The sequence below is a fragment of the Pelecanus crispus genome, chromosome 18 (assembly GCF_030463565.1).
Source record: "Pelecanus crispus isolate bPelCri1 chromosome 18, bPelCri1.pri, whole genome shotgun sequence".
Classification (NCBI taxonomy): Eukaryota; Metazoa; Chordata; class Aves; order Pelecaniformes; family Pelecanidae; genus Pelecanus; species Pelecanus crispus.
The window spans coordinates 1,792,968-1,806,603 of record NC_134660.1 but is presented as its reverse complement, the minus strand read 5'-3'; the positions used below and the strand labels follow the sequence as shown (position 1 = coordinate 1,806,603).

The 13,636-nt window shown below is 63.9% G+C and overlaps 1 protein-coding gene across 1 annotated transcript in view; it reads left to right on the top strand.

Moving 5' to 3' along the window:
- Positions 1-13,114, top strand: part of SRCIN1 (SRC kinase signaling inhibitor 1) — a 53,053-nt gene extending 39,939 nt beyond the window's left edge. Inside the window, 12 exon segments of the mRNA XM_075722837.1 lie at positions 185-360; positions 599-729; positions 1,716-1,863; positions 2,712-3,024; positions 3,387-3,636; positions 3,858-4,012; positions 4,129-4,215; positions 4,217-4,282; positions 5,025-5,153; positions 7,061-8,335; positions 10,315-10,452; positions 12,989-13,114. Of these exon segments, the coding sequence (XP_075578952.1) occupies positions 185-360; positions 599-729; positions 1,716-1,863; positions 2,712-3,024; positions 3,387-3,636; positions 3,858-4,012; positions 4,129-4,215; positions 4,217-4,282; positions 5,025-5,153; positions 7,061-8,335; positions 10,315-10,452; positions 12,989-13,114 (2,994 nt within the window).
- Positions 13,115-13,636: the final 522 nt, after the last annotated feature.

Genomic DNA, 13,636 nt, shown 5'->3' with positions numbered 1-13,636 from the left:
CCAGCCCCGGAGCAGGAAAATCCCCCTTTCCTGGTGACTTTGCATGGGAGTGGGAGAGCGAGGGGATCCCTCTCCACGCCGGGCTCAGAGCTGTCCCTACAAGTGGCCAGCCCTGCACCCACACCAGTCCCCAACGTGGGGGGGTCTTGCCCAGCCTGAATCCCCCCCCTCCTCATCCCCGCAGCTGCAGAACCAGGAGACGGTGAAGACGATGCTGCGGCGGACGGAGACGGAGATCAGCGTGCGGGTGACGGACACCATGCGCAAGCACGAGGACCCCCTGCAGCGCCAGCGCAGCTTGGTGGAAGAGGAGCGGCTCCGCTACCTCAACGAGGAGGAGCTGATCACCCAGCAGCTCAAGTGAGCCGGCGTCGGCATGGGGAGGGGGTCTTTGCATGCTGACCTCCGTGGGCCGGACCCTTCATGGGTGTAGATCAGCAGCTCTGCACGGCACCAGGTCATGTCCTTGACCGCGTGTCCGGCATGGGGAGGGGTCCCCAGCCCAGCTGTCCTCTCCCCTCTGCTGCATGGGGACCTGCCGGGCTGGCCGCCCCTGGGGCTCTCCAGTGATACCCCTGCCCTGCATCTGTGCTCACAGTGACCTGGAGAAGTCGGTGGAGAAGATCCAGAAGGATTTGGCCCACAACCACCGGCTCATCCCTGTGCAGGAGCTGGAGGAGAAGGCGGTGGTGCTCAAGCAGCTGGGGGAGACACTGACAGACCTCAAGGGTGAGGAGGCGGCCGTGTCCGGGGCTGGGTGGCAAATGGAGCCTGCCTGCATCTCCCTGCTCCATCCTGGCGCGCGGGATGCTCCAGGTTGCCCGTTGCCTCTGGGTTTGCGTGTTTGCAGCTGCCGGTGTGTTCGCCTGCATCCCCAGGGCAGGTTCCCCCGGTGCCCATCGGCTTTGTGCGTGTCCTGCAGGCTTTGGGCTGCTGCAGGGGTGAGGGCTGCACCCCACGCTCCTGCTGCCTGGCCCTGGTTGCTCTGCTAGCTGTCCCAGTCAGTCCTGCGGACTCTGCCCGAGTCCCCCCGCCAGCTCACGGTTGCTCAAAGCTGCTGCCTGCCCCTGTCCTGCCGGACCTTGCACTTGCACGCTGCCCTTCATTTTGCTGCTCCTGCAGCCTCCTGTCCCCAGGCTGTCCCCGTCCTGCCTTTCACAAACAGACGCCTTGCACCTCGATTCAAAGTGGCAGAGCTCCTCCCTGCCACAGCCAAGGCAGACAGTAAACGATGATTTGGCAGCAGTCGCTGAGATTGCAAGAAGGGGGACCGGGGGGAGGGCTGGGGGGCACAGGGAAGAGGTAGGAGCATCTCCGCTTTCCTGCAGCCTTTACGTAAAGTCGGGCTGATGCTGAGCAGCAAGGATGAGCAGAGCACGGGGCAGGGAGCCGGGAGCAACCTGCTCCATGTCATCCCCTGCCACCGAGTCCCCAGGGTCCTGGCTGCCAAGCCCCCAGCTCCAGGGCAGCGTTTGGTGCCCATGGCTGTGGAGCGGGCACCATCAGGGGCTAAGACTGGTGCCTGCCGGTGGATGGAGGAGGGATGATGGGCATGGGGAGCAGGAGAGACACCAGCCCAAATTCCCCAGGATTCATCCCGCCCTGTCTGGCAGGGTGCCCTTGCCATGGGTATGATGGCCATGGTGGTTCTGGGCACCGGGAGGGGCTCCCTGGCACAGCGGGGCCCTGGTGACCCCCCTGCTCTCCCACCCCAGCCCAGTTCCCCAGCCTGCAGAGCAAGATGCGGGTGGTGCTGCGGGTGGAGGTGGAAGCCGTCAAGTTCCTCAAGGAAGAGCCAAACCGCCTTGATGGTCTGCTCAAGCGCTGCAAGACGGTGACGGACACCCTCGCCCAGATCCGTAGGTGAGCACCAAGCCCTGACCCCGGCCCCTTGAGCACCTTGGAGGACACAGCCGGTCCCTTCAGTTGTCCCTGTGCCCCCACGTGTGTGCCGGTGTCCTCTCTGCGTTATGGATGCAAATCCCAAGGGCTGTTGAAAAAAAGGCTCATTTTTCTGCTAAGGAGCTAAAAAATGCCCTCGGTCCCCTCCAGTGTGTACGTGGGAACCGTTTTTTCTAAACTGACTTTTCCTTATCACCTTGAAAAAGCATGGTCGTACATCCAGATAGAAAGGTGACCCTTGACATGATCAGAAATCTCTTTCCTGAGGAGCAGAAAAACGTTCTGCTGGAGAAAAATCATCTTCCAGTTCTAACAGTAGCGGCAGGCTGGGCTGTGCACCGTGGCTGAGCCCACCTGCCTCTTCCCATTACGAGACCTTGCAGGATGGCTTACAGCTCCGGCTCCGGGCTCGCCTCGGGCTCATTGCTAGCCTGGTTTTCTATGGAAATGATCTTGTATGATCACGCAGTGTCTGAATCTGCCTAGCATGTCATTCCCCGGCCCCAATAACTCCTGAATCCAAAGGGTAATTTCAGCCAGATCTGACAGAGGGGCAGGATTTGGATAGATCCAATTTCCTACAAGGTTCATGAAAATGGACAGCCAGGTAGGGGAGCTCGTTCGTGTGCTCCCCCAAGAGAGGCTGTAGCATCAACTCCAACCCCTTCCTAGACATCAGAGAACCTAAACCCTCAGCCATATAATGCACGGTTGCAGGAGAGCAAGTTTTTTGTGGCGTGGCTTGGAGAGGATGCAGTAACCCCCGGTGCCGTGCAGCCACGCAGCACTTTTCGCTCTGTCCCTGGCAGGCAAGTGGACGAGGGTGTGTGGAGCTCCCCTGGCAACCTCAGCCAGTCCCCCAAGAAGGTGGCCCCTGACACAGAGTTCAACAAAGGGCTGGATCTGGAGATGCCCACCAGCCCCCCAGTGAGCCTCCACCACCTGACGGCTGTCACCGAGACCCTGGGCATGCCCAGCTTTGGGCACAGCCCCCCCCAAACCCAGACCCACCCCTCCAAGAGCAATAACCCTTCCCGAGCTCCGGAGATGGTACCTGCCAAGACCCAGACGGGCCCAGAGACCCCCAGCAAGAAGAGTGCGGACAAAGCCGTATCCGTGGAGGTGAGAGCCTGGGATGGGTTCCTCAGCTGGGGGCGGGGGGGCTGTTCTAGGGGGTCTATCCCTGTGTCTGCCGGCTGAAACTGGGGAGGGGAGTTGGGTCCATCCTCCTCCTTGCTGGGTTCGTAGCCGATGTCTGGAGGGTGGGGAGCCCCAGGTGATGCCGGCAGCCTTGGGAGCACCCCCAATTGCACATTGCGGGGTGTGCAGCTTGGGGGAGCGGGCAGCGCCAGCCCCCCGACTCCTCCCAGGCTTGGCAGCAGGTTGGGGGGAGCAGCAGGACCGCGGGTGCCCTCCTGCCTGCAAGGGCAGGAGAAGCTGCTGCGTGGATGGGGGCTGCAGCGGGCTCTGCCTGCCATCCGCAGGCTGCCGAGCGCGACTGGGAGGAGAAGCGGGCAGCGCTGACCCAGTACAGTGCCAAGGACATCAACCGCCTCCTGGAAGAGACGCAAGCCGAGCTGATGAAGGCCATCCCCGACCTGGAGTTCGCTGCCAAGCACAAGCAAGGCACGGGCAGCGGCAGCGCCGCCTCCACACCCGAGCACAAGCCCTCCAAGCCGCAGCACGCACCGAAGTCGGGGGGCAAGGGGGACCCCAATGGCCGCAGGGGCTCAGGTACGGCGTGGGGAGGGCAGGGGTCCACCTCCGGATCCCGGGGCTGGGAGTGCCCGATCCTGCGCGTGCCCTGGCCATGCCGTCGCCGGTGGGTTTGCCTGGGCTGAGCAGTGCTGCCCTGACAGGAGGTTTATGCCCGGGGAGGCAGCGGGAGAGCCTCGGGTGTTGTATTAGAGGGGCAGGGAAAGGTCTCGTGCCCTCACAGCATCGTTTGTGCCCAGACGAACTGACAGTGCCGCGGTACCGGACCGAGAAACCCTCCAAATCGCCGCCACCTCCTCCTCCGCGCCGGAGCTTCCCCTCGTCCCACGGGCTGACCACAACCCGCAGTGGCGAAGTCATCGTCACCAGCAAGAAGGAGCCCGGTTTTATGAAGGTAGGGAGCGGGGCCATGGGATGACTGCTGGGCTGGACTGAGTGGGTCGCCATCGGCAAGACCAGCCCCGGCTCCCAGTGCCCCCCACCCCTCACCGCCCTGCTCCCCCCTTGCAGAAGGCCGAGTCAGAGGAGCTAGAGACCCAGAAGCCCCAGGTGAAGCTGAGACGGACGGTGTCGGAGGTGGTCAGGCCGGCGTCCACCCCCTCCCATCATCGCCTCTGCCATCAAAGACGACGACGACGAGGATCGCATCATTGCGGAGCTGGAGGTGAGCCTGGGAGGGGGCTGCAGGATGCCCCAGCTTACCCGCACAGGAGGCGATGCCCACCCTGCCCTGTCCGCTCACGTGTGGCTGCGCCCGGCTCCCGGCACCTACGGGGAACACCTTGGGATCGGGTCCAGGGAACGACATCCCAAGCATCGGCACAGCAGCGGGCTTCCCCCTCCTCGCCTGTCTCCCAGCAGGAGCACGGTGCCGCGGGGATGGGCAGCACGGAGCAGTTGCACCCTGCCGGACCCCTCACCGGGTCCAGGTGCTGCGTGCCTGGTTCACCGTCTCTCTTCAGCACTTCCACCCGGTCTTGGGCTTTAAGCCAAACTCATTTGTATTTTAATGCTACGCAGCTTCAGCTGGAGGCTCGCTGGGTTTTGTGCAGAGGGCACCCTGCAGAGATCCCTCCCGAGACACCGTCCTGAGGCTCTGAACCCCACCAAGCTGGCTGTGCCCCGTGTCCCCCCCCCGATTTGCTGCGGTCAAGGTGCCCAAGTGGGTCGTGGATGGTTTTTCCCCCTGGTTTTCCCCCAGGAGGCAAGGGGACTGGCGATGCTGCAGGCAGCAGAGGGACGGGGATGCCTCCGCAGCTGATGAGAACAGCCGCTGTCTCGCTCGCGGCCAACAGCTGCTGAGCCCCGCTCCTGGCTGACCTTGGCAAGCATCCCCGCAGGCATGGGCTGCGTCGTCGTTACCCCCCAAGCCTCCCTCCTCCAACCCCCCGTGTTTGACTCCCCAGGTGTTTCAGAGAAGCTCTGCCTCCCCTTTTCTTCCCAAGCTCCGTTACGAGGTGCTCGCGGCTGCCGTCTCCCCTGGGCACGCAGAGTTGTGGCCCAACGGAGCCTCCGTTGCAGCCGAAGGATGGAAGGTAACAGCTCACTCCGAGCGACGATCCCTTCTCCTGCTGCCGGGCTGCACTTTAACCACCTCCTCTCCCGCCTCTTTTTAACTCACTTCTGCTTCTTTCTCTGATTTAACAAACTAATGGCTTCTCTCCACTCCCTCGCTCACCACCACTGCGTGTACGGCACTGACATGGCACAGGACCAAGCACTAACACATGCGACAGCAGCATGGGGCTGCTGCAGCCTCCCGTGAGGGCCAGATCCTGCAGCCACGCCGATGGGAGGAAGGAAAGGGCCACGCCAGCACCGCACCGGGCAGGGCGCGGGGAGGGCTCGCCACTCTCACGCCACGCTGGGTGCCCGGGGAGGGTGTCGCTGGAAGGGGGCCGTGGCGGGCGATGCATGTCGTGCCCCGGGCAGGGAGACCCCGCTCCACGTGCATGGTGCAAGCAGAAGGGGAAGGGCTGGGCCGGAGGCCGGTGGCTGCTGGGACCTGCTTGGGCTTGGCCCCATCACCCCTCCTGGCTGCTGGGCTGCCGGGGCAAGCGCAGCCCGGCTCCCTGCTGGCCCTCCTGCCCTGGGCTCCGGGGTGGAGAGAGCAGGAGGGAAGGAGGGCGCCTGGAGAGGGGATGAGACGGAGCAGGGGATGCCTGGGGTGAGGGAGCAAAGGGGCAGAGAGCAGGGCAGGGGGTGCCACTGAGCCCCTGGCCGGAAAGCAGCTAGTGAGGGGAGCACTGCCTCACCCAGGGCAGCTCAGCTGCTGGGGGCTGGCTGCGTTGCAGGGGTCCCGCTGGGTCCCTCCCCTCCCCTGGGACACCCAGCACCAGGGCTGAAGCGAACACGGCTGCCCCAGAGCAGCATCTCCTGTCCCAGAGCAGCACCTCCTGTCCCTGCGGGCAAGGACCCCTCTCCCCAGAGCTCGGATGGGTCCAGCTCCAGCCCCAGAGCTCCGTAGCCATCCCAGCACTCGCATCTCCTTCCCTCTCTGCCCCGGGTGCTGCTCGGACCCCCAGGGCTGGGACACGAGCAAGACACGCCACACCAGTGCAACGTGTCCCTGCTACGCATCCTGTGCCGCCTGGCAGCGTGGCGTAACCGCCGGATTGCCCAGCTCTGCCATGAGGCTGCGGTGCCGGTGCTGGCAGCGTGTGGAGCCCCTGCGGAGGCGGCAGCCCCCCGGCCAGGGCAGGGCTGGGGCGCGGGGCAGAGGCCCAGCGGCTGCAGGGGGGCACCTCTTCTGCCAGAGCATCCCTCCAGCTCGCCTCCGCGGGGGGCCCGGCCGGCTCTGCTCCCCCGGGCATTGCACGGCTCGTTGCATCTCCCTTGGGACAGGAACTTGCATCTCCCTTGGGACAGGAGCGGAGAGGTGGTGGGAGGAAGGCACTGGCTTCTTGCTGCTCAGGGTTTTAAAGGTCTGGTGCCCCTTGGCAGCTCCTTGGTGCTGGCTTGTTCCCTGCCTTCAGCTCCGCTGGGAGCAGCGGTGTCCTGCGGGGCCGAGCCGCCCGCGAGGGCTGGGCTCTGCTCTTGCACCAGTGTCGTGCCAGTTTATACCAGCATGGGAGAAATCTGAGCCAGACTGTGGCAGTCGGGTTTCCAAAGGTGTCCGAGAGGTGCAGCAACACCGACTCGTTTTTGCTAAAAACTCCAGGCAAGTTATTGCCCAAATCTCACAGACCCAGGTTGCCTTAAGCACAGTAGAAAGCCAGTCCCTGTCCGTGCCAGCGGGTACCGACGGGACGTCAGGGCTGGGCAGGAGGAGCCGAGCATCTCCCTCCCTGGCTGCCCACCTCCCTGCGGCACTGCCATGCCTGCAGGCACCAGCAATGGGGGACCCAGGTAGCGCGTGCGGAGACGTAGTGCTCCCCGGCAGCTCCCCGCTTCCTCCCACCACTGTGCCCCGGCTCTTAATCTGTCTGAATTCTCTACCTAGGAGCCGTTGGCCCTGGCAGCCCCGGGGAGCAGGGCTTTCTCCCTCCCACAGATTGTGCTCACCGAGTGGGTGTCTGAACCGCCGTCCCCCGAAGCCGAACCGGAGGTGTGGGTGGAAAAGGGCTGCTCGGAGCACGGGGACCCGGCCGGCAGCGGAGGAGCAGGAGGGGAGCTTGCACCCGAGGGGGGAAGGAAATGCCGTGTGTCTCCTGGCATCTCTGAAAAGTCTCCATCCGCACCTGGGTACCCCCCAGTCTCAGCCCCGCAGCCCCCGAGCAGCCCAGCCCGGGGCCGTGGCCATGCAGCAGCAGAGCCTTGGAGGTTCCCTCCAGCAGCCAGCAAGGTCCCGTCTCTCTCGAAGCATAAAACGAGCTGTCCCACGGCGGGAGAAGGAGGGGACGCTGCTCTGAACGCTGCCGGCAGGCAAGAAGGCAGCAGCAAGACTTCTCACCAAGGTCCCTTGGCTGCACAGCCTCCTCGTCCCCGGGGAGAAGCCGCAGGTCCCAGAGCTGGAGAGGCAGCGCTCCCTTCCACCGGTGCAGGCAGCCGAGGGCCCGGCACCGTCCCCCGGCTTCCCGGTGATGGGGACCCCCAAGGAGGAGCCAGGCAGAGTGTGCGGGAGGCACCGCTCCCTCCTGGAGACTCTGCTGGGGCGTGCAAACCAACGCAGAGGGAGGATGGCTTGCCAGCCCCGGCCTGCCCAGTGCCAAATCCAGGAGCTTTCTCGGGCAGGGATCCAGCCCCGCGGGGAAGCGGACAGTCCCGGGCTGAGCATCCCCGGGAGCAGGTCACCGATTTCTCAAGGCCCAGCCATTGCACAGCGTCGCCGGGCCGGGGCGGCGCGGCTCCGGCTGCCGGGGGAGAAGGTGGCACGGAGGACACCGGGGCAGGGGGGAAGGCGGCGAAGGGGGTCTGCAAAGAGCAGTCGTCCCCTCGCTGCTCCATGACTCCGTGCAGCAAGATTTGTGAAGGCACGTACCAGAGACTGGATAGCCTGGAAGAAACTATCCGTGAGCTGGAAATAACCATCAGCGAGATCAGCAGCCACCCCTTGGTTGAATTTGTATTCCCTAAAGAACTGCTAGGACAAACAGGATCCAAGGATGCCGGCGAGGAGACCAAGGAAGGTCTGGGGGATCTCAAACGCAGTAGCTGTGACGGTACGACTGCCCTGGACCTCAGTCAGGCTGAAGACGATGCTCCCGAGAGTCCCTCTCCAAGCAAGACCAAGCCACCTCTGCTACCCAAGCCGCAGCTCCCTCTCGGCACGCCGCAGGTTTATTTTCTGTTATCCCTCTTGCTGTGCTCTGCCCCGGACTCACTCTGATGTCTCTCTTCCTCCACCTCTACCTGCTCCCTCTCTGTGACTCTACCTCCAGGCAGAGCCAAGGTGGAAAACAAATCTCCTTTTCTCCCTGTCACTTGAACAGCTTTGGGAAGTGCAGGCAAGCAGGAGCGAGACCGCAGGCAGCAGTCAGCAGCGTGAAGGCAGGTGGTGCCAGGCAGTGCTGCCGGTGCCACCGTGTGCCCGTCTCTTGCTGTGCGTACACCGCATTAGACCCCGGCTATCTGGTATCGTCTGCCCCGGCAGGTTTTGGGGCTGAGAACGCTGCTGGTGGTGAGCACGGGGCTGCCGATGAGCATCCCACGGGGCCAGCGAGGGCTGGGTGCACTGGGTGACAAAGCAGCGTCCCTCGTTTTGCCATTTTGCATAAGCGCTTTTCTAATGAACTGCAGTTTGAGCGTGGCAGCTGTTTCTCCTAATTAAATCACAGCACGGGCTCCCTGAAGCCATCCAAATTGGTTTCTGCTGGAATCCGCGGCTGGCTGAATAGCTGAGAAAAGAGGGGGAAAACACCCTCAGCCGCTCCGACATCAGCCTGCTCCTTTATTAACAGTCAGCACTGGGGAATAAATCTCCTTTTTCATTTGCGGCAATTATCTCAGCCCCAGTTCTCAGCGCCGCCGCGGCCCCGTTGCGGTGCTCTCGCTGGGTGAATGGGCCATCGAGTGGGTGTAGCTGCAATTCCTCCTGTTGTCAGCTCCCGCTGCACCGCCGGAGCCCGGCAAACTAGAAGCGGAGCTGCGGGATGGATTTATGGCTGTGGCTGGCACGTGCGTGGGTACGCAGAAAGCAAAGCTCAGCTCAGGGTTCGGCAGGAGAGGCTGCGCAGCCGGGGCCGGCTTAGTCGGTCTCGAAAGCAGAGCGGGAGAGGGCAGGTCTCGCACCGCCTTTCCAAGGATGCTGCGAGTTGGTTGTGAACGCCGAGATCTGGTGCCTGCTTGTGCCCAGGATGCTGGGGCACTGGGGAAGGCGCGGTGCAGGCAGGAGCTGGATTTCCTTGTGCTGTGGGGTACGGGGGTCCCCGTGTCCCATCCACGGGACCACTGAGGGTCACAGAGCAGGGCAGGCAGGACAGGCAGCGCGGAGAGCCGCGCCTGCACTGATTTATTAACCTGGTCCCGCCACGATAACCTGTGGGCCCTCTCCCATCAGAGGTGTGATCTGGGCAGCAACCACACATCTCTGGGACAGCATCGGCACTGCCAGTTTTGCTGCCTGCGGCAGCTGGTCCAGGCGCGGCACGGGGCAGGCAGGAGGCAGCAGGGATGGCAGGGAGAGGGTCTGGGGTGCCCAGGGCAGCGGGGGGACGCGTGGGGAGCCTGCGGCGTGTGGCATCGCCCAGGCTCCCGTGCGGGCACCGCTTTAGGGACATGCAGTGCCAGGGCACATGCGTACAGGCACCGCTTCCCTCGCTGCTGCTCTTGCAAGTCTTTGTATCGCCATCTGTGCACAGCTAGTTAATAAAAACTTCTGTATTCCCACTGCCGCCGTTTCCACCTGGAATCTGCTTTTGCCTGCCGTCGCCTCTTTTCCTTTCTCTTGGCCGTGCGCTCCTGCCCCAGCAGGAATGCTCTCCTCCTGCCCTGGGTCTCCCGGTGTTTGCCGTGTCTGCCCCTAACTCCCTCTTTGCGTTGCAGCGGTGGCTGTTGGTAAGTCCTGGCTGGTTTCTGAGCTCGCCAGAGCGCTGCCCGGTGAGGGCTCCGGTGGCATGCGGAGCCGGTGACTTCGCCCTTGCCTGGGTTTGCCACCGTGGGCTGTCCGGGCAGGGACGGCACGGTGGTGCCGCAGGGGCTCGGCACAGCTCCAGGCATCCGAAGCCCAGCGCTGGCAGTGCCCAGCTGCCAGCGGTACTGGTGTGGGCTTTCGCCTGCCGGTTTTAATCTCCCTCCCCAAATTCTCTGTCCCGACAGAGCGGTGGCGTTTCCATCCCGGCCATGAAGGTGGTGAACCCAGCATCCCGGCTGAAGCCCAGCCAGCAGGGCAGCCCCGACAAAGGCAAGCACATAAAGCAGCGGATGGAGTACATGCGGATCCAGGGCCAGCAGCAGGTAGACTATCTCTAGCGCTGACCCGGCCGGCTCTCCCGGCAGCAGGGCGAGCCGCAGGCTGCCCACGGCCCCGGCATCTCCCTCGCTGTCTTGTACGGGGCGAGGGTGTGGGTGGTGGGCAGGGGAGACCCTGCGGGTGCTGCTTTGGGGGACGGGTCTCTCTCGGCATCTCCCTTCTTCTTGGCTGAGCCTGGTGGTGCTGGGGACGCAGGGACCCGGCTGTCGGGTGCAGGAGGGGCTCTCGCCCCCCGTCCTGGCCTGGCATGGTGGTGTCCATAGCTGGCTGCTGGGGATGGGGACACGACTTTGTGCTGAGAGTGGCAAACTCGTTACAAGCGTGCTGTGAGGCTGAAGCCGGAGTCACTTGTCCCCCAGCCCTGTGTGCCACCACTGCCCTGATGGACAGGACTGAGCCCCAGCTTTGGTCCCCTCACCCTGAGGGACCCTGCGACCTCCTTGCAGAACATTTTGGCCACGGTAATGAGCGTTGCAGAGCCCTGTGCTTGGCACAGCGGCTCCAAGGGGCTTCACTTACCCGGGGCTGGGGCTGCCCAACCCGTCCCGGGAGGTTTTGGGGAGCCCAGGACCCTCCATGCACCGCGACGCCGTGTTGGCAGAAGCAGCTCGTCCCGGGTGGGGGGGTGTCGTGGGCAGGGTGACGGTACCAGGGTACCTGGCAGCATGGCGGGGCGGGCACAGCAGCTGGAAGAGGAGCGCTTTGGGATGGGATGGTGCATCCCCTGCCAGCCCAGCACCCACCCCTCTCCCGCCCCCGGGGACCGCTCCTGCGGCGGGCTGCGGGGCTCACTCCCCTCTGTTCTTGCTGACACCCCAGTGCTGGCGGTGGCTCTGCAGCTGGCTCAGGCCACCGGCAAGGTAACCCCAGCCAGTTCGCTGCCCTCCGCCCGCCCTCGCCTCTCCTCTCCCCCCAGCCCTCCCCTCCAACCTCCTGCCCCCGCGGTGGGCAGCAGCACCTCGGGCGGGCTCACCCCATCCTGTCCTCCCCGCTCTGTGTCTCGATCCCCTTCCCTGGGCCTGGCGTTAGCAAACCACCCAATAAACCCGATTTTGCTCATTCTGTTGCATCCATAAACCCTGTCGGACAAAGCGGAGGTTTTTCCCAGTTCCCTGGAGCTGTAGCTGGGTTGGGGGGTGATTTCATGCAATCTGGGCAAATGTCGCATGAGCAAAATGGGCACCTCGCTCCCCGTGCTCCAGCAAGAGGGCTCAGCCTCCCTGTCCCCCCCCAGCGGCTCCGGTGCCGGGTCGGAGCCACGCAGGTGCTGTTTGGCGTGACCACAGCCAAGATGGTCCCGGGTTGGTGGCGGCACGTCCCCGGGCAGGGGCGGTCCTCGAGGTCGGGGTCTCCCTGCCAGGCTCCCCGCATACGCGGGTGCACGTGGGTTTTCACATCCCTGCAGCATCAGGGAGAGCCGGGGGGGTTTCCCTCTGCCCCCCGCTCCAGGGCTGCCCTGCGGGCTGGGGAGCAGAGAAACGCCAGCCGAAAGGGCTGTGCCGGGAGCCCCGAGGGGCTGGGAAGCATCTCCTGGCCCCAGGCACCCCAGGGAGGCCACCAAGTCCCCTTCCCCGGAGGCCACACACCAGCACGGCCCCCCGCTGTCCAGCGTCACCGTAGTCCCCCTTGCCCCCACCTCAGGGCGTGCCGTGGCAGCATGGGTCACCCGGCCCCTGGCACCCACCGGTGCCCTCGCTGCGGTGGCCGGCGCGGACGTTTTCCACGGCTCTTTTGTCCTCGCTGCTCTCCCTGGGCAGGATTTGGCCGTCACCCTGCCCAGCAGCCCACCCCTCTGCGGCGGGGGCGAGGCGGGGCTGGACGAGCCCTCTCCGCGTTCCGGGAGGGTTTGTGAGCATCCCTCCTCCCCGGCGCCCCGGCTGCCTTTGGACCAGCTTTTGTACGAGTAGGGTTGGGCCGCGTCACCGCTGGCGGTGGTCCCACCAGCGCGGTGGGCGCAGGGGGCCGGGGTGGGCACCGTCACCTCTCGGAGGAGCCGGGGTTGGCGTGTGGGGCTGCCGAGGCTCTGCCCTGCTCGGCTGAACGGCGCCTCCGCGGCAGCCCCGGCACCGGCTGAGCTGGGCGCTGTGCCGCGCGGCGTGCGCGCCCGGTCTAACGCTGCCCTTCTTGTCCCCCCTCCCCGCCTTTCTGCCCTCTCCCCTCTGCCCACCCGCCTCTGTGTGTGCCTGTCTGTCCACATGTCCGTCTGTCTCTCTCTCCTGTCTCTCTCCCCCTCCTCTCGGGGACATCCCCTTCCCATCCAGTAACGCGTGGGACCGGCTCATCTCGTGCTCTGTTTGTGGTGGACCTTTTCCAGCTGCTTGACCTCAGGCCTAACTCAATGCTGCTTCTGAACAAACTCCTGTTTGGTTCTTGGTGGTTTTTTTTGTTTTTTTTTTTTTCCTTTCCTTTCCTTTTTTTTTTTCTTTTTTCCTTTCTTTTGCCTTTTTTTTAAGAAACTGTTTGACTTTCCTCCCCTTTCTCCTCCTCCTCCTCCTCCTTGAATCTTGCTTTTCTTTCTAGGCCGCTAGACCATCTAAAGAGGCTAGTGAGACTTCCCCCGCGGTCTCAGAAAAACCCGCATCTGGCAGAACATCCATCCCCGTATTGACTTCCTTTGGGGCAAGGAACTCCTCCATCTCATTCTGAGCATCCTTGCCAGCTCCACCCAACCGCTCTCCTGCTCCTGGGGCCGGGCTTCTCTCTTCCTTGGGCTCCTCCTCCCTGGGACTTGTCTTCTTGAGGCATCTGGAGGGATCGCCACCCGTCCCTCTCTTTCTGTTTTTTCAATGTCTTGCTCCAATGTGGCCGACCTCGTGTCCCGCCTCTGCTCCGCCACGGCCCGACTTGTGTCTCGCCTCTGCTCCGCCACGGCCCGACTTCTGTCTCCCATCTCGCTCCGCAATGGCCAACCAGCCACTTTCTGTTTCTCTCTCTCTTTCTCCTCCCTTTTGCTTTTCTTTTTCCTTTTCATTTCGGTTCATTTGGGTTGCTGTTGGTTTGGTTTTTTTCTCCCTCCCTCCCTCTCCCACCCTGCCGTTTTCTGTTTATTTAAGAGCTCTCAGAGCTTCACTCCACCAGTTTCACCAGCTTCAAGCAAGGAGGACGCCGGGCAGCGCCCGACCCCGCTGCCCGCGCGGGCAGCGCCCGTCCCACCGCGGAAAGGTGGGA